Source organism: Rhipicephalus microplus, chromosome 6, assembly GCF_043290135.1.
Source record: "Rhipicephalus microplus isolate Deutch F79 chromosome 6, USDA_Rmic, whole genome shotgun sequence".
In the NCBI taxonomy this organism is placed as follows: domain Eukaryota; kingdom Metazoa; phylum Arthropoda; class Arachnida; order Ixodida; family Ixodidae; genus Rhipicephalus; species Rhipicephalus microplus.
The window spans coordinates 172,686,798-172,709,026 of NC_134705.1; the positions used below are offsets into that span (position 1 = coordinate 172,686,798).

Below are 22,229 nucleotides of genomic sequence, written 5' to 3' on the forward strand. Positions count from 1 at the left end.
AAATCGAGAGAACAAGAAAGTATACTTAAAAAGTAGCTAAGTAGCCATATTGGCGCAATGTAGCCAATTAAACCAAGTGACTCTGACCAACGAGACGTTAGATGGCCTCTCTTCTATAATAAATGCCCATTTTTTTCTTTTTTGCTGAGTGGGAGAAATAAAAGGACGTTTTAAAAAAACAATGTTAAGCCGGCGTATAGTATTCGCTTTTTTTATTACCGTTTCACATGAAATTAGAGGCAGGGAGAAAAAAGGCCGAAGCTCCGGAGGTTCATTAACCCATGTACGATGCCCACTCGACCATGCAAAGACGTGACAACACGTGTGAACAGCATATACAAAGATGTTAATCCCAATGCGCATACTGTGTTGAGATGTTCATATGGATATTCATATGGCTATCCATAGGATATGAATATCCGTATGAGTATCCATATGGATACCCATATAGATATGGACATCTGTATAGATATCCATATGGATATCCATAGCGTGTCACGCCGACTCACGGAAAACACATGCTCGACCCTGAGGAGCTTCGCACATAAAGTGAAGCTTGCGCGATACCACCCCCTCTTCTCTAGGGGTATTCTGGGACGTGGCGCTGTTGTGGTTCTTGGTCGATGCTTGCGTGATAACCTTCACATCGCGCCTGGACGTGTCTCGGCTGGCTTGGGTGGGGTTTTCACATCGGAAGCACATACGTCAGCACCTCCTACATCGTGCGGTGGGCGCCAGCCGTTGCAGGTCACTTGGACAGCGAGCGTCTACTAAACGCGCACGATTAACAAGATAAAGAGGCCCTGCGATTTCTTCAGCATGGTCAGAAAACCGATCGGTAGTCCAGGCTCCTGAAAACACGTGAACCAAACGTTATGGCACCACACGCGGCCCGAAATTCGCAATGAATTCGCAGCCAGCCGCGTTCCCTCGTCTATCGACAAATGATGCCATGACCGCGTCATGAACCCGGGGTCCACGTCCATGGGCTGATTTGAGCATCGTGAACTGAATAGTTATCGTGGTCGCCGCGGAATGTCGCCACGTGCCCACTGTCCCACTGGAAGGTAAGCCACCCGTTTGAAGAAAAAAAAATTCATGGTGATGACGCGCGCAGAAGAAGGGACGGATCTATTTAAGTGGGTTTGAGACATGTTAGAGGCTACAACTATATTTAACTCCCCTGTCGTCCCCCTTCCCTGTGTAGTGTAGCTTTCAGCATGCTCAAAGTCCCTAGATTTTCTCCTGTTCTTCTGGGGAAAATCTATGGATTTACGCGCGTTTGCTGCAACGAAACGAGAGTGGATCGGGATGGCTGGAGGTCATCTCCCTGCGCCCGTGTTCGACCGTGTGAACGTTACCCTCCCCCAAGAGCGCCGCGAAGGAAGAGTGGGGGAGGGGGTACTAAAGAGAGAGGGATTTCGAGGAGCGCGCCGGGTGCGTACCCCGAATAAACTCCTTTCATCAGCGACACACGAGTGCCGGCTTTTCTTTGTTTACACCGACGAAAGGGGCTTGCCGAGATCATGCACTAGCTTCGTACCTTTATAAAAAGACAAAAACGAGAATTATTCAGGAGATAACAGTGCGTTTTTATTGTACATGATTGAAACGAAAAAGTGCCCTTCACAGAGCCCAACATGTGAAGGGCCAAAAAGGCCGTAAAGTACGGGGAAAATTTACCACAGAAGCTCCTAGCTTAGGCCTCATACGCGGCAACCGAGAAACACTCTTACTCGGCTTTCAAAACACCGAACCTCATTAGGTTTACTAGGCAAAGCGCACGTGTTTTCGTCTCAAAGTTTCGGATTCGTGAGCACTGCCTAATAGTTTTCTCAATTTACCCTTTCATTTTTCTTTGGCAACTGATGCATTTGGATAAGCTTGAGGTCAAAAATGCAAATTCTGCATCTTGCAGAAATTGGCATGTGGTTTTCTCTTTTAAATACAGTGCACATCATTATAATCAGTTGAGCGCAAATTTTAGTGGGAAAATTTCTGCAGTTGACGAGTACTTGAATAAAAAAATAACAGGAGCTTGGTTGGAGGCAAAGCTTCCCCTCAAAATATAGGCTTCTTGTACAAGAAGTACGAATTAATAACAAGTTTACTTTGTTTACACAGCAGGGTGGAATGTCAAATCTGTGTGTGAGAAATACGCGCACATTGCTTGCAGACGGGCTGTATTGCATAGCAGTTGCCACATGATTATGCATATTCTGGATCCATAAAATTGTTTACTAAGCTTTTCTTATTAATTGGTGACCTAGAATACGACTACATGCAAGTTCATTACATAGGTTTCGAAAGATGCTGGCAGACAAAAAGTGAATACTGATGTCAGTGACAATGCCACTTATGGTAACCCAGGCAACCTCGCACTACGAGATTGGCAGCTCGAAGATAACTCGCACACATTTGACACACCAAAGCGAAGTGCACTGCTTTGCTGTGTTTTCCATGTGTATAATATGCAGCCCTCCAAACTGCGTTTCATAGCACAAGAACAAAGTGGAGGTTGCCCCTAAGACGCAACTTCCCAACAAAGCCCAACGCCATCAAGTAGCAAGTGACAAGAAAACTCGCTGTTAACTGTTACAAGTGGCCCAAGCTGAGCTAGTGTACAGACAAGTGTTTTACATCAGCTGACTTGAAACTCGTAAAAGAGTTTGCGTGATTTCATACATAAGCCACATCATGGTCGAAACCAGAGGGCATTAGTGGTGTTACAATAGCTACAAAAAGCCATTTAGTCCCATATCTAACACGCGTGATAATATAGTATTCTGGGGCTTTGCTCTGCACCTGCAGCCGTGCCAGACTAAATTTATGGACATTAACAGTTACTTTCTAATATTATTACTATTTTTTACGCATAGTGGCATTCAAAAGGTCCAATCACTACATTATTGATGAAACATCAGAACAACAAAGACATCGACAACAGTAGCACACATGGCAGTGCCAAACAGTGATGTGTTTTAAACATGGTGCAATATGAAGATTGTTGTGCTGCATCACAGTTGCACAGAAGAACATGGCAAGTTAACATATGCCGATATCTGTCGCTACCGACGCAGCCATCCTAGAGGTAGAAAGAATGATCTCGGAGCCTACAGGAGAAACAACACCATATGCATAGTAGCAACACCAGTATTGCATACATTTACCTCTCAACTGTTTCGTTCTATAATCTCAAATATGTTAAGAATAAAAACAAACCCCCTTTACGGTGCACTGGATGTACAGGTCATAAACAGAGTGTAGTGACACAAGCTAAATAATGGCACATTTCCAAAACACGAGAATGCAATTTTGGTTTGGTTGAAGAATTGCAAATTAAGAATAACTGCTTATATGAAGCAACACAGCTCGTGTTGGTGAGGTAGTTGGCAGAGGGAATTCTGGTAATTTTGTTGTTTGCAGTGATGGCCATTAGGTCTTAAACGACAATTCGCTAGCAATGTGCCACAAAATAAAGGCAAGATACTTTGGATTTCGCTATGCATTGCCACTTTTCAAATCATAGCTGAGTACTATGGAACAAAGTGTACACATGTTATTTTAAAGTGACTTTTCAATGCATGCAGTGCTTCGCTTAATTATAGTTCCTAAACAGTGATAGAGACATTCGCAACAGACGAGCATAGTGACCCAACAATGTGGCCTGCTTTAAAACCCATACGCCACAAGTCTGGTAAAGCAGTCCGCTCTAGAAAAAACTTTCCCTTCAATTACCAACCATATTGTGCTCACTTGTGCTCACAACAGCAGATGATTGCGCCTGTCGGTACATCATAGTGACGGATGATGAACATGAAAAGAAACCATGACAGAAACCATGACAACAAGAATGCAATGTTGCTATGACTATTGCTAGAATGTACTTAACGTTTGGATATAATTGAAATACTTCTAGCACATTGAAAAGCAGTATTCATGTAGAAAAATTCACATTAAATCACTTTGAAATTGAATCATGGCTGAATACCATGTGGCTAATGCTGTGTTCCACTGACTAAAACTGATTGCCAGGACTGTGCAGATATTCTGTCATTTTTGTGAAACCATTGACAGAAAAAATTTGACACCGACAGTGCCTGGTCAACAAACTACAATTAGCCGAAACGTGATTAGTTGGGCCAGTTCATCGTAGTTGTTAGTCAACACTCGTTTCTCTCAATCTCTAGTGTCCTGTCTTTTTTGGCATTGTTTCACAATGTAAGAGTAGCCATAGCGCAGTCAACGTAGGCCAATCAAGAGGTGCCATAACTTTTCACAAGATTTGCAATTATACAAGCCCCAATTACTTTAATTGCAAATGGTGATGTACACATTAAAAGCAGCACGCACATTTTTTTACCCCCTTCAATATCCTTGTCTCCCTTAAGCAATAAAATTTGTTGTTCCTTAGTTTACTGTTCAAAGAACAGAAACTCACTTTTCCTCACTCAATACAAACAACTCGCAGTTCAAACACAGCTTATTTTGTGCATTCAATAAAGGTTGTGCAATGTACATTACTGGGATGCAACAGTCAGGTTGTTACACTAAAAAAAGAAGAAAAACTCCACAATACATTGTTAACATACAATGGAGATCTTGCAAATGCAACTTTTGTTTTTGAAATAAAGTCAAACCTCATTATAACAAAGTTGGATCTAACACAGAAATAAGTTTGTAATGTCTAAAAATTCGTTATATAAAGGCATATTCCTATCACTATCTATTGCAAGACTATTCTTTATTTACTGCATCATAACTGATACTTAGTTATAACCAGATTCATTATATCGAGTTTTGATTATTCCTATGCTTCAGCACACGTCGGTGCAGCCCGTACATTTACGAGAATGACAAATAAAGCGAGTGACTATGCACAGAATATCTCTAACTGCATACTTCAACTCTGAAACAAAGCTTCATTCGAAGCAAAAGCGCTGCTTTGCTATCACAATAATGGCTATCGAAATAGAGTCGACGCACAAGAGGAGACGTAAGGGTGCAATTCGATGTTTTTTAAGGCGCAGTAGCAAAACAACAGGAGTAAACTTCACAGCCTACCTCGAGTTTCAAGAATCTACAAGTTAGCAGCAGTCATACAATGGCTAATATGGCCAAGTTTTGTAGTAGACAATCATATTCGACAAGAAAACCAAATCTTTACAGCCCAAACTTCATTTCCATGTTTGTTATACGAAATCGTTTGCTATATCTATGCTCCTTATATCAAGCCATGATTCTATATTTACGATCTTACTGTTCTAAGGCAACTAGATGCTATGCATTCTTTTTCTTTACAATGCTAGGGTAGTAAATATGATTCATACATATTAATGGCTAATCATATCTACAATAGTATTAAAAAAAATACTACAAAACTTTATGCTACATTCCTACAGCAATCCCTGCAACATCTCTTTTTGATCTAACTTACCAGTAAACATTGTGGAAGTAACATTGTGCAGGCGTAAAAATGTATCATAGGGATCATTACACTGCAAAGTGACAACGGTCTGCGCCAACATTTCTCTCAATAAACACAGAACACTACTTTCTGTATTTGTGAAATGTTTGTCTGTCTACCGAAAGTAACGGGTGCCACCCTAGCCTGAATGCTTTCGAGATACCAAACACTCTCATAGCATTGCTAGTACACTTATTGCGAAGTTGGACTGCTCCAATTTTCTTGAATCAATGGGTTTCCAACTAAAGATGCACCCTTTATCTGTGCAAGTACATGCAATATGTAGCGGAAACTAGATGAACGACGCAGTCGTGCGAAAAAACTGCAGCCTATATTACTGCGGCTTAAAGGGGCCCTGCAACACTTTTTCAGCATGGTCAGAAAATGCTGCCGACCGGTTGTAGAGGCTCCCGACAACACGTGAGCCAAATATTATAGCGCAGCCTGCGGCATGGAATTGACAATAAATTATTAAAGTCAGCTAAAGATAGCTTTTTTTTTTTAAATCATGGAGTAAGACGAAAAATCACACGTAGTAAGCACATCCATCGGTCACTGGCTGAATTGAACATGGCACGCTCAGTTGTTACAGAGGTCGCCGCAAAAGGCTGTCACTTGTCCATGCGTGCGCACGTAATCGCACTGAAAAAGTCACTCATTTGAAGAAAAAAAAAAGAAAGTGCTCAAGGTCAGGAGGCGCGAGTGACTTTTTTTGTTTGCCCCTCCCGTCTGTTCTTGCTTAGGTTCCAGCGCTTTTGTCGGGACGAGAGAAGAGCGGATGCGATTGCAGCGTGTGGCAAATCTTTATAACTCCGCTCGTACTGGACAGGTTCTTACAATTTTTCAGCGTTTAATTTGTGAGGTAATAGGCTTTTACATTGAATTAATTCCATGGTTGCTCAAAAAAGTGTTTCAGGGCCCCTTTAAGTTCGTGAAGCCAAACTATGAAACGATTTTTTGGTACATTATGATAATGAGCCATGCAATAAATAGCAAATTAAAGAATGCACTTCTACACTGTCTGGCTTTCAGTACACATCGGTTTGCATAATAATTCAAAGCCGTATATGTTCCTTGAGAACTATCAGTGATCATGTAACACAGGCAATTGTTTTTGCATGACACTGCTACTTCCCATGTGCATATAATGAACTAGTCCTTGATATAATAGTGTCCATATAATGAACAAGTCTTTGAAGTTTGTAACTTAAACCACTGCGACTGCTAATCAAGTCTAAGCTCACTTTAGAGTAGTATAGAAACTGCACATTTTTTTTTTGTACCTGTGACATACCCTAGTACACATCAAGAGGATTCCGGGAAATTCACCTGATGAGGTTTGATAAACACAAACTATACAGTGTGCTGTTTGACATGAAATGTTTCTTGATCAAAGTCAACAACTCCTGTTCAACAAAATGCACATAAAAACTGCAGGCACTTGTATTTTGTGTAACAGGGTTACATTATCAATATATGCACTCTTCCCTTTCTTAAGCTCATCACACCACCTAAAGAACTTCATGTGAAGTTGAAAAAACAAGAGACCAGATGAAGAAGTACACATACAGAGCACTTCTTTGTCTGGTCTCTCGTTTTCCCCGCTGCTTGCTTTTTCAACTATGTCATACCAACACGCCCAAGCAACCACTTTAGCTTCATGCGACGATTTTTTTATAAAAGTTATTACACTAGGCAGTACACTTTTATTTGTATCAAACAATTACAGATGCATAATTTTCTTTGTGATTCATATAAAATGGTTACTACAGTAAAGTATTTGTATATGAATACTTTGCCTCCTTAATCAATACATTGATTTATAAAAGAATGTCCCGCCAAGGTTTTCAATAAAGTTATTTCACCAGGGAGAACATTTTCATCCCCAATACACACTGATGAGCATGCATTCATAAGTTTCTTCAACTTAATACTTTGAGGTGTAAAGCAAAGGAAGGACGTGAAATAGTTCACTGGCCTTCTTCAATCAGCAACGAATGTTATTGCATCGCCTTCGTCATTTCATCATCCGAACATTCCACACGAATGTTTGCGTAAACGGTGAGCTGTATAGGTACTCAACATTCACTTAGCATTTGAACAAGCAAAATTCACTTCAGTTGTTCCTAACTCTTGCGTTTAAACGTAACACAAATACAGGTGCACTTCAAAGAGCCAGCAATGAAAGCAGTGCAAGCAAAAACAAGACAACACATTTCGGTGTTACAGCTCCACAACCACACCTTTGTCGTGATGTCAGTGCTTAACAAGAAAATAAATAAGTGTGCCATATATAAGATGCCACCTGGAAATGCTCAAGGAACATAGGTAAAACTGTGAAAAGCATTCGCAAAAATATGCACAACTACCATAATGCTGGGCAGACGTAAAGACACGTACGTAAGTGTAAAACATGCATCTCTTAGGCCTACATAATAACATGCTGTTGTAAACACGATCAGTTAACCTATTCGTATACTTCCCATAAACACCGCATTAAGGCGTGACAAAGCTCCTCAAGTGGGAATCTTGCAGAATATATACACGGCCTACATATGAGAAGCCAACTTATAGTGCCAGATTAACGTTGTAAGGCTTACGCAAAGCGTATACGTTCACATGCTTCAACGCAAATACGTACTGCAGTTGCTCGTCAAATGCTCTTGAGGTGTAGGATCCGCGAAGAACCCGAATATTTCCGGAGCCCGAGGCATGCAGCATATAATTCAAGATTTACTATGTGCACCAGCATTGTACTTGCTGCACCCTAAGCCAGGAATTAAATTTGGCAGTCTCGCAAAACCTCGCTCCTGCAAACATTTGACGGCCACTGTACATCATCACATTTATACACGCTATAGCATCAGCATCAACTAACGAGCATTATGTGTTTAATGCCACTAATGGTAATGCCAGCTCTGAAAAGTGTGTAAAGAGAAAGAAAGTAAAAACAAAAGAAAACTGAGCGGAATGATTATGTATGTGCAAGACGGACGGAGTTGTGGAAATGCCCGAAAAAGAAGTACGGTAGTCTAGGTGAAATACATCAGACGAGCTCCCATCCGTCCATGTCAGCGTCGGTCTTTTCAGCAGATGCGGCGAGGCCTAACGTGTCCATTTCACTGATGCGCGATGGCAGCTCAAAGGTGGACAGCTGCAGCGCCGAGCCATCGGCAGCGACCGCCCACAGCCGGTCATCAACAGACACTGCGCCGCAAAACAGGAGTGTCAGACGAGCCGCAATGCCCTATAAACCCCTATGTCGAAATTCTGCTCGCTACTATACAGTCAACAGAAACTCAAGCTTTCCCCTTTTGAATGCAAAAAACAACATTCGAATCAGACAAAAAACTGCCCAATAAAAAGATTTTTTACTTACCCTGTACAGGTAACTCTAGATACAATGAATCTAACGAAGCAATCAAAGACTGTTTTACCAGTTTTACAGAGTAATGAATATATACATCTACAACGGAACTACAGTAGACTGCCATTAAATGAAAATCAAATGAAAACGCTGCTTGAATTAAACAACCAGCTCTGATGGGACTTATTTTGAATCTGAATTCTGCACCCCTGTTCAACTCTCAGTAAATGAAACAGCTGTTCAACAGAACATACTTTCTTGTTCCCTTTATTTTCAATTTATTGAGAGTCTACTGCATTCTTATGCAAGATGCTGCTTTGTTACGAGATATTTTGACTGCCAAAGAAGCAGACATCTACATTAGCTGAAAAATTGAGAGTGAAAAACATGAGACAGCTTAATAGGCACAAGCAAAACAAGCATTAATTTATAAATAACCTATAAAAAAAAGACTCCCCCTGACATACAGTCAAATCTCTCTACAACAAAATTGATGGGACACCTGAAATAACTTTTTGTACCAAAATTTCATCTATACACCACAGAATTTCATAAGATCTGATGATCGTGACTTGTCCTTAGGTCCCAGCAAGTGCTCTCGCTAACTCAGGCATACCTGGCCGCACACAGAGTGAATGTGTTTTCTTGTGTATTACGCGATCAAAACATACAGAAAATTGGGAGATGAAGTGCAGGTGCAAAATATCCTGCAATTTTGGTGCACGAGTTGGCTCCACAACACAACCTCTAAGCAAATCAAGGAAGATGGCTTATCCGGCCTCCCACAGTTTGCAGTCAGGGACCCGTTAGATGCAGGAATGGGTTATACAGAAGCAAATGCAATATTCAGACGACCCTTGGGGCATTTCAAGTGTGCAGCTCCGCGAACGAGCATGCCAAAGGTTCACTAGAAACCAACTGAAAACTTCAACTGAAAGTGCCGAAGCTCTACAATACTGTGGCCATAAGCGAGTGACAGGAAAGTCGTAAGGCTTCGTGTCGTTTTATGACTTTATTACCTTTAATCTATGGCTGTGGTAGCTTTACACCTTCCGATTGTATTCGCTATCGATCAACACGACGATAGTGACCACGGTTTTTTGTGCAGAGTTTGCAGCAAACAGTAGTTCCGTTTTTAATCTGTGCATGCTGTGCTGGCCCCGCACATGACGAACTGCATCGTTGCTATCTTTGTTCGAATTGTTATGAAAGAAATACTGGGTTGTGTCAGTGCACACTAGCTGCACATATTTTATGGTCGCCCATGATCGGGTTCGACACGACAAAATTTCTGTTCGCAGCAGTCGCAGCAGAATGTAGTTACATTGTGATTAGGTGCGCGCTACTTGCGTGTGCACCTTCATAATGCTGTGGTTGTCATTCACGATTGCAGAGCTAGAGACGATGAGCAGTAGTTTTGTTTTGAGAGCGACGTCAAAAACAAATGGCAGGAGTTCTTGAAGATCGCGATTCCGCCACGGCCCCCACCTGCATCACACCCCCCGGCAGCATCAAGGTATGGATGGGCGATCTGTTGCCGAGCATCTCAATGGCCATAAATTTAGCGGGATGTGCGTGTGGTGGCAGAAAGCATGCCTTCGATGAAGGCACTATGGCCGTGATGTGGCCGTGCGCTTTGGATGTCATGAGCCATCGAGAAATGGCCGAGTTGGTAGCAGAATTTCGTCGCAATCCCAGGCAAGTTCCTTTTCCTTATGGAGTAGTACTCACGAAAATTTCTTTGAAGTAGAAGTATCCAGAAAAAGTATTCGTTGTGACAAAACAGTTTTCACCATATAGTTTCTCACAAAAATAACCATAGGAAAATGTCGCGTCACTGTCTATGTGAATTTCTTAAGGGGCCCCCGTTGGAGTGCTGGGAATGTGTCTGCGAGGCTTTGTAGGCTAGTGTTGAGCAAGGCTTCGGGTAAAAAGCAAATACGAGGGCGTGAATAAAGATTCTCTAAAACAAGCGGATCCCATTCAACGATATTATATTCTAAAATAAAAGTCCACTCACCTTGATGGCACAACCAAACGGCGAAAGAAAGAAACAGACGACATAAAGCGGTGGAGGGAACGCTCACTTTGTCGTCTTCCTGCCAAGTTTAGCTGCCGTTGGTTACTTCTTACGCTTCGTAAAATTGTACATCGACGCAGAAGGTTGTAGTGTTAAATAAAACACATTTCTGTGCAATGACAAGAAATAAACAGCTTATTACGTGTTCTTTTAGTAAGAAGTCAACCATTTTAACGTGAAGCCAGACAAGTAAGTCTTCAAGGTATACAAATCCAAGTCAAGTTTGAAGCTCATATATCCCGGCATTCCTTTGCATCCGGCAGCTCACTAGCGTCAGATTTCCCTCTAGGTAACTTTGTGAGAAACTCTATGGTTTTCACATAGTTTTCTATGGATGGCTGACAGAGAATTGAAAATCATTAGTTGTGGTGGGAATTTCGTTGTAGCGGACTTCATTATAATGAGATTAGACTGTAGCTTGTTTTACGACATGTGCAAAGAAACACTTCAGTCATGGATAATTTTCGTTGCTTAAAGAAAAATAAAACGAGGCAAAGAAGGCAATGATAAGCATACAGATCCAACTGCAAACTTGAAAAGGGGTCACTTTACAAGGAGTTGCTTCTTTTTGTGCATGCCCGAAATATTCTACCTCTGACTCAGAGTTGCCAGTTCCACTTGTAATAAGTGGATATGGGCTTCTTTTTTTCGTGGAGTCTCTTCTACAATTTCCCAGTCACTTGTGTTTTTTCGCCCTTCTTTGCATTTTCCCAGCAAATACTGCTTTTTTAGTGATTATCACCTTCACGAATACACATTTGTCATTCATTAAGGGGGGACAAGGGTCTCAAAAAAAAGATTTGTTATTTATTATCCTACTGCCATGAAAACTACCATGCATGTGTATCATTGAATGGAGATTTCAAATCTGTAAACAGATTTAAAATATGCCATCAAAAAAAGAATTTTCACATTATAATTAGATAATTTCTTATGGGTCATTATGGTCACTCGCAATTTAAAAAGTTAGTTTTCAAAACATGTTTCTTTTAAAAGGTTCATCCCAGAGGCTAAAGCAAACCAGATGTCAAAACGGTTATTTCTTTGATCAGAAATAATTTTTAAACTTGGAAGGTAAAAATGAGCTTCCAGTAATTAGCTGGTATTTGTCATATAATTACAATTCTACCAAAGTTAAGAAAAAAAGAAAAGCTTTAGCCTGTAATTCAAGTGCTGCAGAAAAGAATGGTACAGTCGAACCTCAATATATCGAACGGCGCGGCGATCGCGAAATAGTTAGATATATCCAGAATTCGATATAAAAAAATCACGAAAAAAATGCGTCAACAGCTTGCTGAAAACAACCAACGAACCGTTCAAGCGTGGTGCAGTAAATACTCACTTGAAGATTCAAACATAGTATTTATTGTGTTCGTTTAAAATATTGAAAAAGAGTAGCCTGCTTTTTGTTGGCCATGGCGTGTTTGACGACTGCGTCCTCAATATAGTCCAGGCGATCCATAAGTGATAGGCCGGTGCCTTCAATCGCGCCGCAGTGGCGGCGCACAAGGGCCAAGGCAGCTACGACCTCAGCTGATGTCGGGAGCGAGGCACCATCAGCGCTTGCGGGACCTCGGCAGAGTCTTCATTTGGCTGCTCAGCAGTAGCTTCGGCGACAATCTCCACATCCGTGAGCTCCGCCGTTGTGAGCTCCGCCGTTCGGAGTTAGGCCTGTCGCGCACGAGCGACAGGCCTAACTCCAAACGCATGTACACTGCGAGCACAACGACCGATGCCTGCCGATGCTATGGGGGAGGAGCTTGCAACAAGTGCGCAGTGTGCCATTGACACCATAGAGACTGCAACGACTGCAAGTTGCAAGGCTGCGGCGTGAGTCCGGGTGTAAAGCGCGCACATGGGGCACCCATGCCGGCTCGCCTGACTGCTTTTCCTTTCCCGGCAGCAGCGCGGGCCACGTCCGAGACAGTCGTCTGCGTCCTTTCCCTCCTATACTTTCCTCCTCAATCTTTACCTCCCACTCCCCCCTCCCCCGCGCGCAGTCGTGTCGGTGCCTTCGTATTGAAAGAAAATAAGAGCTCCGCGCTTTTCTCTTCACTTTCCTCATTCAAGAACCTCTACCGCAAGGCTGCGGTGCGCGTACGCTGCTACGTTAAGGTGGCGCTCTCGGCGCCATCGATGTGTGCAGCTTTTGTAAACGCCCGCCACTTTACCGCTACTTTCGAGAGTTGCGGGAAAGCTCACCGCCTGTCAATGGAGCGCGGGCGGTTTGGGGTGGCCGAGTTCGATATATCCACTATATGTCAAACTTTGTTCGAAATAAAAAATCAATAATGCATGCGATTTCCCGCGTGATATAGGAACCGTTCGATATAGGCAATAATTCGATATATCCGTGTTCGATATATTGAGGTTTGACTGTACCAAGTTTATTTAGATATCTTCACAGAAACTTGCTCAAAACTTCCATAAGGCACATTCACTTCACAGAAATAACAATGCCAATAGATTATGTTTTCAGTTTTAAAACCATCTGTAACTTGATATATTAAGCTTTGAAAAAAATATATAGTATTTAGCCACAATATAAAAATTTTCCAAAACATACTTTCGACTTTAAATACCTCAAATTACAATTTTTGAAAGTCAGCACTTTTTACAATTTTGTGCTATTTCAAGACCCTCGTCACCCCTCAATCGCATGTTTGGTCGATGACAAAGCAGTTGTGTGTGCATAAGCGTTCACAGGGTTTCCATACCAACCACACCAATCCAGAGGGTGGGGCAAAGGCTCACCTCAGCGTCCCTCTCCCGTCCTATAAAGCATATGTATGGACCCGATTTTGCATCGCTCCCAGCCTTGAAGTTATCAGGGGGTGTAGCAACCCTTCCCCCCTCTCCTCTGACTCGCCCTGAGTGCACCCGAATGGTTGAGTGCTCAAAAATACCTTGAGTGATATTACAAGTAACGTTAATCATGCGCTGGCCGAATGGATAGACTACACTGGACCCAATGTACGAAGTAGCTATGTCCTTTCGTTCACAGTTATGCATATTTTCACTGTACAAAACAATTAGGTGATTGTTTAAACAACTTTTTATGTTTCAATGCCATCTTTAATTTTAATTAAAAATATTTTAGAGAATCGGTACATTTATTGTTTCTGCTTCTTTTGTGATGAGTATTAGCTTATTTGCCCAGTATCATCTGGCAACACTGCTCCGACTTGAAATAAGTGTATATTTTCACTTAAAGGATAACACAAATAGCATGCTAACAAGTGTGTCTTACCACGACTGCATCATATCCCATCGCAAACATTTTTGCACTTAACCTTATCAGTATTACAGCTGCAGTTGAATGCGCTAACAAAAGACGGCCCTGAAGTGAAGTCTTCTCCTGAATCAAGCTAGGTTTAAGGATAACGATAATAATATCTAGAGTATTGTATGCCAAAACTACAATATGATTATGATGCACGCTATATGGGGACTCCAGGTTAATTTTGATCACCAGGAGTTCTTTAACATACATCTAAATTTAAGCACATGGTGTTGTTGCATTTCACCCCCAACAAAATATGGCTGCCGTATCAGGGACTCGAATCCACAGCCTTCAAGCATAGCGGCACGAAACCTTCGCCTGCTAAGCTACCGTGGCAGGTCCAGAGCTTCGATTATCTTTCCTTCTCTGAGAGATTCGTTTGACACTGCGCAAATAACAAGTCTGAACAGAGACAGCATCCGCTCACCGGCAAGACAAGCTGCGTGGCCTGGTATCCTCTTCCAGTAATCACCCACAAAGTTGCTGTTGGAGATGTTGAAGCGGCGGAAGATCTCGCCCGACGGGGTCAGCGCCCAGACGGCCTTTTCACTCACACAGAGCTGGCGCGCCTGGACCCCCGGAACCTCCACCCAGCTGGTGCCGATGTGGAGCTCGGGGTAGATGCCCTCGCGAACGTAGACATGCTTGCGGCTGTCCAGCGCCCACACCATAAAGTTTCGAGGACCGACGTAGACCTGGAAAGGCCAATGGGACGACGTCTTTTGTTCAACAATGGGAAACTCCAAAGGAAAGATGCAGCATAACATGCGAGGACGAATGAAGGAACAAGCATGAACTGACGTGGGACAGACTGGTGAAATTTGTCTGTCTTGCGCCAGCCTACAGGGTCTGTGCATAAAGTAGCCACACCGGGTCTGGTAAACAGAATTCATTCATCCAAATGATGCATACTACAGTCAAAATGCTTCAAAAGAGCCAGCCATGTCAAAGACAAATGGGTATAAGAGACACCCGTGTTCCTACACTGAAATAGGGGTTGATAAGAAAATGAATACCTAGTACCCTGCTTGTAAGAGACACATTACATCGAAGACAAGAACTGCTTCCAGGTGCAAGTCTTTGATAAACGGGTTCACCCATATTAGAATTCTTCAAGATGGTTTCATTGTGTGTCGATACACCCCTACAGACTCCCCGAGGCTGCCTGAAAAGTAAAGCGATATATGCTCCCCGGAACTCAGGTGCAGTGACCTCTTTCAGAGACTCTGTGACAGCCCAGTGGATGGCTGGAGCGCACTGAAATTGTGGCCTTTCAGACTTCTCTTGAGCTTTGGGAACAGGAAGAAGTGCGCCAGTCGTGCATCAGGCAGGGCTGATGCTGCCCTGATATGCACAATGAAACTATGTTGAAGAATTTTGATACATGCTCTGATTGGATCAATGAGTTCCTTTTACCAGACCCCAGTCTCATTACCTCACAGACAGAGCCCGTATACTGAAGCAGAATCGCGAGTTGGGCGAGTTGGTGGATGTTCATCGTGGAATATTTTACAGCCTAACGGGTTAGATACGGACAGAGAAGGGACACAGCGCTGAACTCTCAACTGAAATCATGAAACTGAAATGTGTCTCCAAACATGTCCACAAATATGTGCGTTGTGCTACTGGCGTAGTTTATGCCTTTCCACTACCTTGCGGCTGCGAATACGTAGGCCAAACAGGCGGTGCATTAACGTGCGATTATGATAGCATGAGCTGACACTATCAGGTGCTGCAATCACGTCTCATTTGGAAGCGCATTGTAGATCATGCGGATGTGAGCCCTACTAGCAGAAAACTTCCATCAAATATAGACATGTGGAACAGCGCACGCATGAGACAGCCGAAGCTTTTTTCATTAAATCCAATAACAAGTGCATAAGTCATCCATCTGTCACTCTTCAAGATGAATATAAATTCCTGTTAGACAAGACATGAAGCGTGTTATGCCGTAACACATGCGCCCATGCGCACAGTTTCGATGACTCATTGTCTCCTATACATGTCCTTTCTTTTTCCAAATAAATTTCAGTTGAGAGTTCAGCGCTGTGTACCTTCTCTGTCCGTATATAACCCGTTGCGCTGTAAAATATTCCACGAAGAGCCCGTATGTTTGCCCCTCAGCGCCCATGCTGTGCTACGTCCTTCCTGCACCAAACTGAACTAGACCTGAAACAGAGCTTCATAAATGCAGAAAAGTCGAGCACGATTTCCCGTGACAGGCAGTTAGTATAACAGGGCCAAGAAAGTTAAGAAAAGAAGAAGCGGGTGTCAGCAACGAAAAAAAAACACACGCACAAAACCCAGTGAACAGCTCGAAAATTAGCACAAAAGATATAAAGTACAACTGGTAACATCAGCTATGCCCGTTTTTCGTGACTGCTCTCCTGATATGGGTATGAAAAAATGATCGCTATCTTGTGTCACCTCCGTCCTGTGGAGGCAGTTCTAGATGGCCCTTACAAAAGGTATCGACAATGTTGCCAACTCTTGCCATATCATATTCACACTTTGGACATCCCTGACGACCACAACCTTCACTTGCAATACGTTAGAAGTATGATGAGCATACAATGGTCACCCATTCAAACAATAGGTAACTGTCGTGGGACGAAGCTACTGATTGATAGCCGTGGCCCTTTTCTTATGTTACAAGTGAACCAAAAACATGTGATTGGTTCGGTTAAGCTTGCAGGTGATCTGGACGATGCAATAATGTAGGACAAGAAAGTCAGACACCCTTCTTTGGTCCCTGTCACTTATTAGTAACACACTGTCTAGTTTATCATTTCTACCTAATTTTACCCTGGTGCCAAAAGGTTAATATATTGTTAATCGTCTGAGTCACTACTTCAAGCCATAGGGGACAATATCTAAAATGTATTTTTGGCAATGTTGCTTAAAACTCTTACTCCGCTTCACTTTCCATTGCTCACTTACGACAGAAAATAATCACTGCAGCATTTAATCAGCAAAATTGACCAGTGATACTATTATATATAGGAACATTAGGAATAATATACTTTATATAAAAACTATAATAACTTCTTGAAAAGAGGACATGAAGGGATATAAGCAGTGCACGCTTTAACAAGAAATTCTACTTATGCTAAGTAATTATCTCTCTCTACTATAAGATCTTGTTTAAATACAGTACATGCTACAGCAGGTATAAAATCAAGAAATGAGATTTGGGCTGTGGCATAAGTCATAAAACTCCCACATGTGTTGACTCACTCTGATTGACCCATGTGTGACTGATGGTGAAGTAGAAAGCAAAACTGCAGAGATTTTTGCAGTTCCAGTTGCTGCTAATCTTTGGTAACAGGCGAAGAAACGCTGTCACAATCGAAAGGAATAATTGACAACCACCTGTCGTAGCGGAAGCCACAAGGAAATTTAAGTGGATTTCTCAGAAAGAAAAGCTCAAGATAGAAGAAAAATTCTTGGCATTTCTTGCAGCTCTGGCTACAATCCGGTTATTGTAAATTACTTTTCTCATAACTGTTCAACGATCTTGCAGCATTCTGCAGAACTCATTTGCATTATTACAATTGAAATTACGACATACAACAGCCAGTACTCTTTTGTAGTCGACGGACCGGCGTTCTAGGCCACGTTGTAGCAACTGCAAGCATTTCAAAAGAGAGGAAGGAGGCATGCCCCCAGATTCTGTTACACTCCACAGACCTCTACAGACGAAGCCGAGAGACGTTAGTAGAAGCATGCGACCGCAAAATAGAGAGGTTAAACGCATGCGTAAAAGTGTTTTTACGGCACCCGACATACCTTGGTGAGGTGAGGCTTCAGAAACCTTGAAATCTCAAAGGGCAACGAAAACGGGTTTTCTGATGCAGACTTTTGGGGATCCGGATGACAAAACAGAAATAAACATGACGTGTGTAAGCAACTCAATGTAAATGCTTTGGCCCCTCCCGCAGCATGTTTTATTCAAATTACTTATAAACCTACACAGCCCTATATAATATTTCACAGCTGTGCGGCAGTTGTAAATTATTATTAGTTACACACCATTAATAAATAAAGAAATGAGAAATTTACAGGTGGACAAATGGAGAAAAAGACAGGAACAAAAGGAAAGAGGCATAAAAAACAAAAAGCTTCTCATGCAGGTTGCATATTTTGTTTACATTTAGGTTATGTAATCTAAAACAATGCATTCCTTTTGCATAAATTATCAATGTTGCATTTTCTTTCTGAATATTATTCATTCCTTCTATTTTTTATAACAATGCTACATTTCGTAAAATGGTTAAACACCAAAAACTTCTCGTATGTGCATTTCATTTTCTGCACACACTTTTAAACCCTTCAAGTCTTACCAACACCGGCACAGTACTGTCATGATTGCTTTTTGCAATTACCCAAGCATTTGAACTTTTTACCTTATCGTTCCTTACTTGGATCATTTTTTACTCAATTTCACTCTTCTGTATTCTTCCTTGATGCGCACCCAAGATCCCCAAATTCTAAGACAAATTATTCTCGATTGCCATTACGGAGTTGTTGAAAATGTATTATTTCTGTGACCATACAGTTGCATGCGAACCACCTTGGAAGTTGCATAACTGATAAGCATTCTTCTTGTATGAATACTGTTACAAAGTAAACAAAATATGCACTATAAGTTCAATTCAAAGGGGACTTTGAATATTTCCTCTCATTCACTATTAATCTTCGACCGAAGTTCACACTGGTGGTTTTAACATTATCATCACCATCATCACTATTATTATTATTATTATTATTATTATTATTATTATTATTATTATTATTATTATTATTATTATTATTATATGGTATTTAGGAGTTATTGGCACTTTTGTTCACAAGGGCCAAACAAGTCCTCAAACAAGCAAAATTTGTCTTAAAGTGACCCTAAAGTCAATTAACAATGTAAGTCAGATCAATCTCAATGTATGACACCTAAGACAACAATATTATCAACCAGCAGTGCCCTCCTTACCGAGAAATTAATGTAAGCACATGTGAACATGTGCATTGCAAGCAGGACACTCGAAAACCGATCCCGACAACGTGAGACTTACTGCCTACAATTAATCACTAGTAATCGAACTAGCTGCAGTGAATACAGTCGAACCCCGCTACAGTTAAATTGAAGGGGCATGGAAAAAAATTTTGTTGAAGTGAAAATTTCGCTGTAGTGAAATCCAGAAAATATAGCCCATCTGAACTAGCAAAACAAAGGAACGTTTATTCTCAAAATTCAAAAAGTGTCCGCTGCTTTTATTCTATCCCAGCAGCGTCACGATGAGATTCTCACCCATGCATAGCGGGGCCAATGTGAAAAGCACGCTGAAAAAATGACAACCGCTTTCGTGAACGAATCAAACAGTTGCATTAACACGTTAACACCAGCAGCCGTCCGCCGTCAAAACGCCGACATGGCAGCAGGGTATCTTGGAGCGGTGACTCTTGCCTTATATAATGTCATTCTTATCAACCATCACTCGCGGCTAGCTGATTTTGTTGATAATGCAGGCGAACAGCCGCTCTGATTAGTTACCACACTGGTCAAGCGCGAATAAAATAAGCATTAGAATCGCACAAGGCATTGTTCCGCAGATGCACCCAGCAGCTGCGCGATGGAAACCATGAAGTAAGCAACTGAGCTTCAGCTTCGGATTTTCTGCGGCTATGCAGTAAACCCAATGTTTAACATTTTGATACATTTTCAGAACCTGAAAATACGTCGACTAAGTCGAAAACACGCGTTGGCACCACCAGAAACTACCGCTGTTCAACAAGCATGGGCGCCGCCATTGTTTGTTGCGATAGCAATGAGATAGCAATGAGACTACTAGCAATGAGATAGCAATGAGCGATAGCAATGAGCGATAGCAATGAGCGACAGCAATGAGCGACAGCAATGAGCGACAGCAATGAGCGACAGCAATGAGCGACAGCAATGAGCGACAGCAATGAGCGATAGCAATGAGCGATAGCAATGAGCGATAGCAATGAGACTGCTCTGCTTTTGCCAGTGACAAAAGCAGGGCAGTTTCATTTCCATCGCTATCGAGCAATGGCGGCGCCTATGCGTGCTGAACAGCGGTAGTTTTTGGTGGTGGCAACGAGTGTTTTAGACTTCGTCGACGTATTTTCAGGTTTTGAAAATGCATCAAAATGTTAAAGACTACGTTTACTGTATAGCAATAAATATCTGAGCCTGGAATCGCATCGTGAAATGTTGTTGAAGTGGGACGGCAGAAGAAAAAGTGTTTCTGTGGCAAGAATATTTATGCATTGACTTCTATGGACTGCTGACGGGGAACAGTGAATTTTTCGTTGTAGCGGGAATTTCGTTGAAGCGGCATTCGTTGTAGCGGGGTTCGATTGTAGAGACATTTCCATGCATCAGAAGACGTAATAAAATGCTGCTTGTTCGTTTCTGTTTGATTCATGGAGAAAAGAACCGCCGGACGTTACTATGGGGAAGGGCGTGAGGTGTTCAAAAGTTCAATTCCCGCCTGGTTAAACTGGACAGGTTAAGCCATCTAGCAGGGCCCAGTTGAATCAAGCACGCCTGCCACCTTGGAGGACATGGCAGGAAATTGTTCAATGACTGTTGTTGCTGCTGTGGCTCCCCCTTCTTTCGTTCTGCTTCTACTAGAGTCAGCAGCGGGGCATTAGGCCGGGCAATGTTGTGCACAGCAACAGTGACGTAAGATGTTCCAGTTGAGGGGGTAAATTTAAGTGTGCTAACGCAATGCGAACCACTAAAACCTGATTTTACTTCAAAATAAGCACTTCCTTGGCACAAAAATAGCACTACGAGGTTTCTAATCCACTATTTCAGCAAGCGACATCGACTTAATACTTGCTTTAAGAGTCCCTTTCACAGAGATTATACCCATAATTTTGTATCTTCCAGCTATCTAAATCAGCATTATGATAAACTAAGGCAGACTCAAACAGAACAAAAGAGACAACGTACAAGCGCAAACAAAGTCCTAAATACTGCTGGCATTGGGAGATACATAGTTGACGATAGCGTGCATGTAGGCACCTCTATGTGCTACAGTTTATCAAGAGCATTTTACAGAAGAGTCTCCAGCCAATAGTACTACCAAAATAGGTACACCCAGTTTGGCATCATGAGCATTTGACCACATCATCGATGGCACGTGGATAGAGCTACATACGGCGAAAGCTTTCCACAGCGGTCCATACAGATTTTTACTCACCGCAGATATGAACGGCGACTCCTCCTGGTAACCAGACTCAATCGGCACCCAGGCCGGTGGCAACGTGCGCGGAGCGGGCGGCCGCAGAGAGCCAATGCGCATGTACACCGTTCCCTTATTGTCGCACGCCCACACCGTCTCATAGCTGCAGCTGATGTGCGTGAGCTGGGCATCACCTACGTCAGCCAAACAAAGGCACACCACATTGTTGACGTAGCGGGCAGGACTATCAATCCACAGGCAAAGCAGGAAACAGTCACGCAAATTGACGTCGGTCATGCTGGTCAACAGAGAGTCAGCACTAGATGTAATGACATTTTGCTTTGGAAAGTGTGATTGAAAGGTTCGTTTACTCATGACAAGTTGTGCTACCAACCCGCCTACGGTACGGCATATATCCTTTCTTAGGACTCGCTCGTACTGGTGGTTGCCAGAGATCGCATAAACCATTGCATAAATGACATACATTCACACCAGCTCACCTAATCTAGTTTGGCATGGCCAAACATTAGAGCATCTTGTGTGTTTGAACAATTTTGAACTTTCCAAAACTTCAATAAGTTGAAAACAACCGAGCAAACTTTTTTCTTAACCACGCATAACCCCCTGAAAAGGTGGTTTCACTGCAAAGTAGGGCTTCTATGACAAGAGATCCAGATAAACTCCTCCCTGTCACAAAGCCATACTTAACGGTATGGCTTTGCATGCCCGCACCGACAGCCGCTAATGCATGCCCGCACCGACATAGCCCTGCAAATTAAGAAGATGCACTGTTCTTGCACGCGACTGTTTCATTCACAGAG

General features: G+C 42.4%; 1 protein-coding gene across 2 annotated transcripts in view; it reads right to left on the reverse strand.

Annotated features, from left to right (window-relative positions):
• Positions 1–1,568: 1,568 nt before the first annotated feature.
• Positions 1,569–22,229, reverse strand: part of LOC119167148 (tectonin beta-propeller repeat-containing protein 2) — a 65,717-nt gene continuing 45,056 nt past the window's right edge. Inside the window, exons 16-19 of one of the 2 annotated variants that reach the window (XM_037418584.2) lie at positions 21,427–21,602; positions 17,987–18,055; positions 14,625–14,892; positions 1,569–8,674 (exon numbers count right to left, since the gene is read on the reverse strand). In XM_037418584.2, the coding sequence (XP_037274481.2) occupies positions 8,514–8,674; positions 14,625–14,892; positions 17,987–18,055; positions 21,427–21,602 (674 nt within the window). In that variant the 3' untranslated portion in view covers positions 1,569–8,513. The remainder of the gene's footprint in view (positions 8,675–14,624; positions 14,893–17,986; positions 18,056–21,426; positions 21,603–22,229) is intronic. The other variant, XM_075867010.1, reaches the window with a different exon arrangement.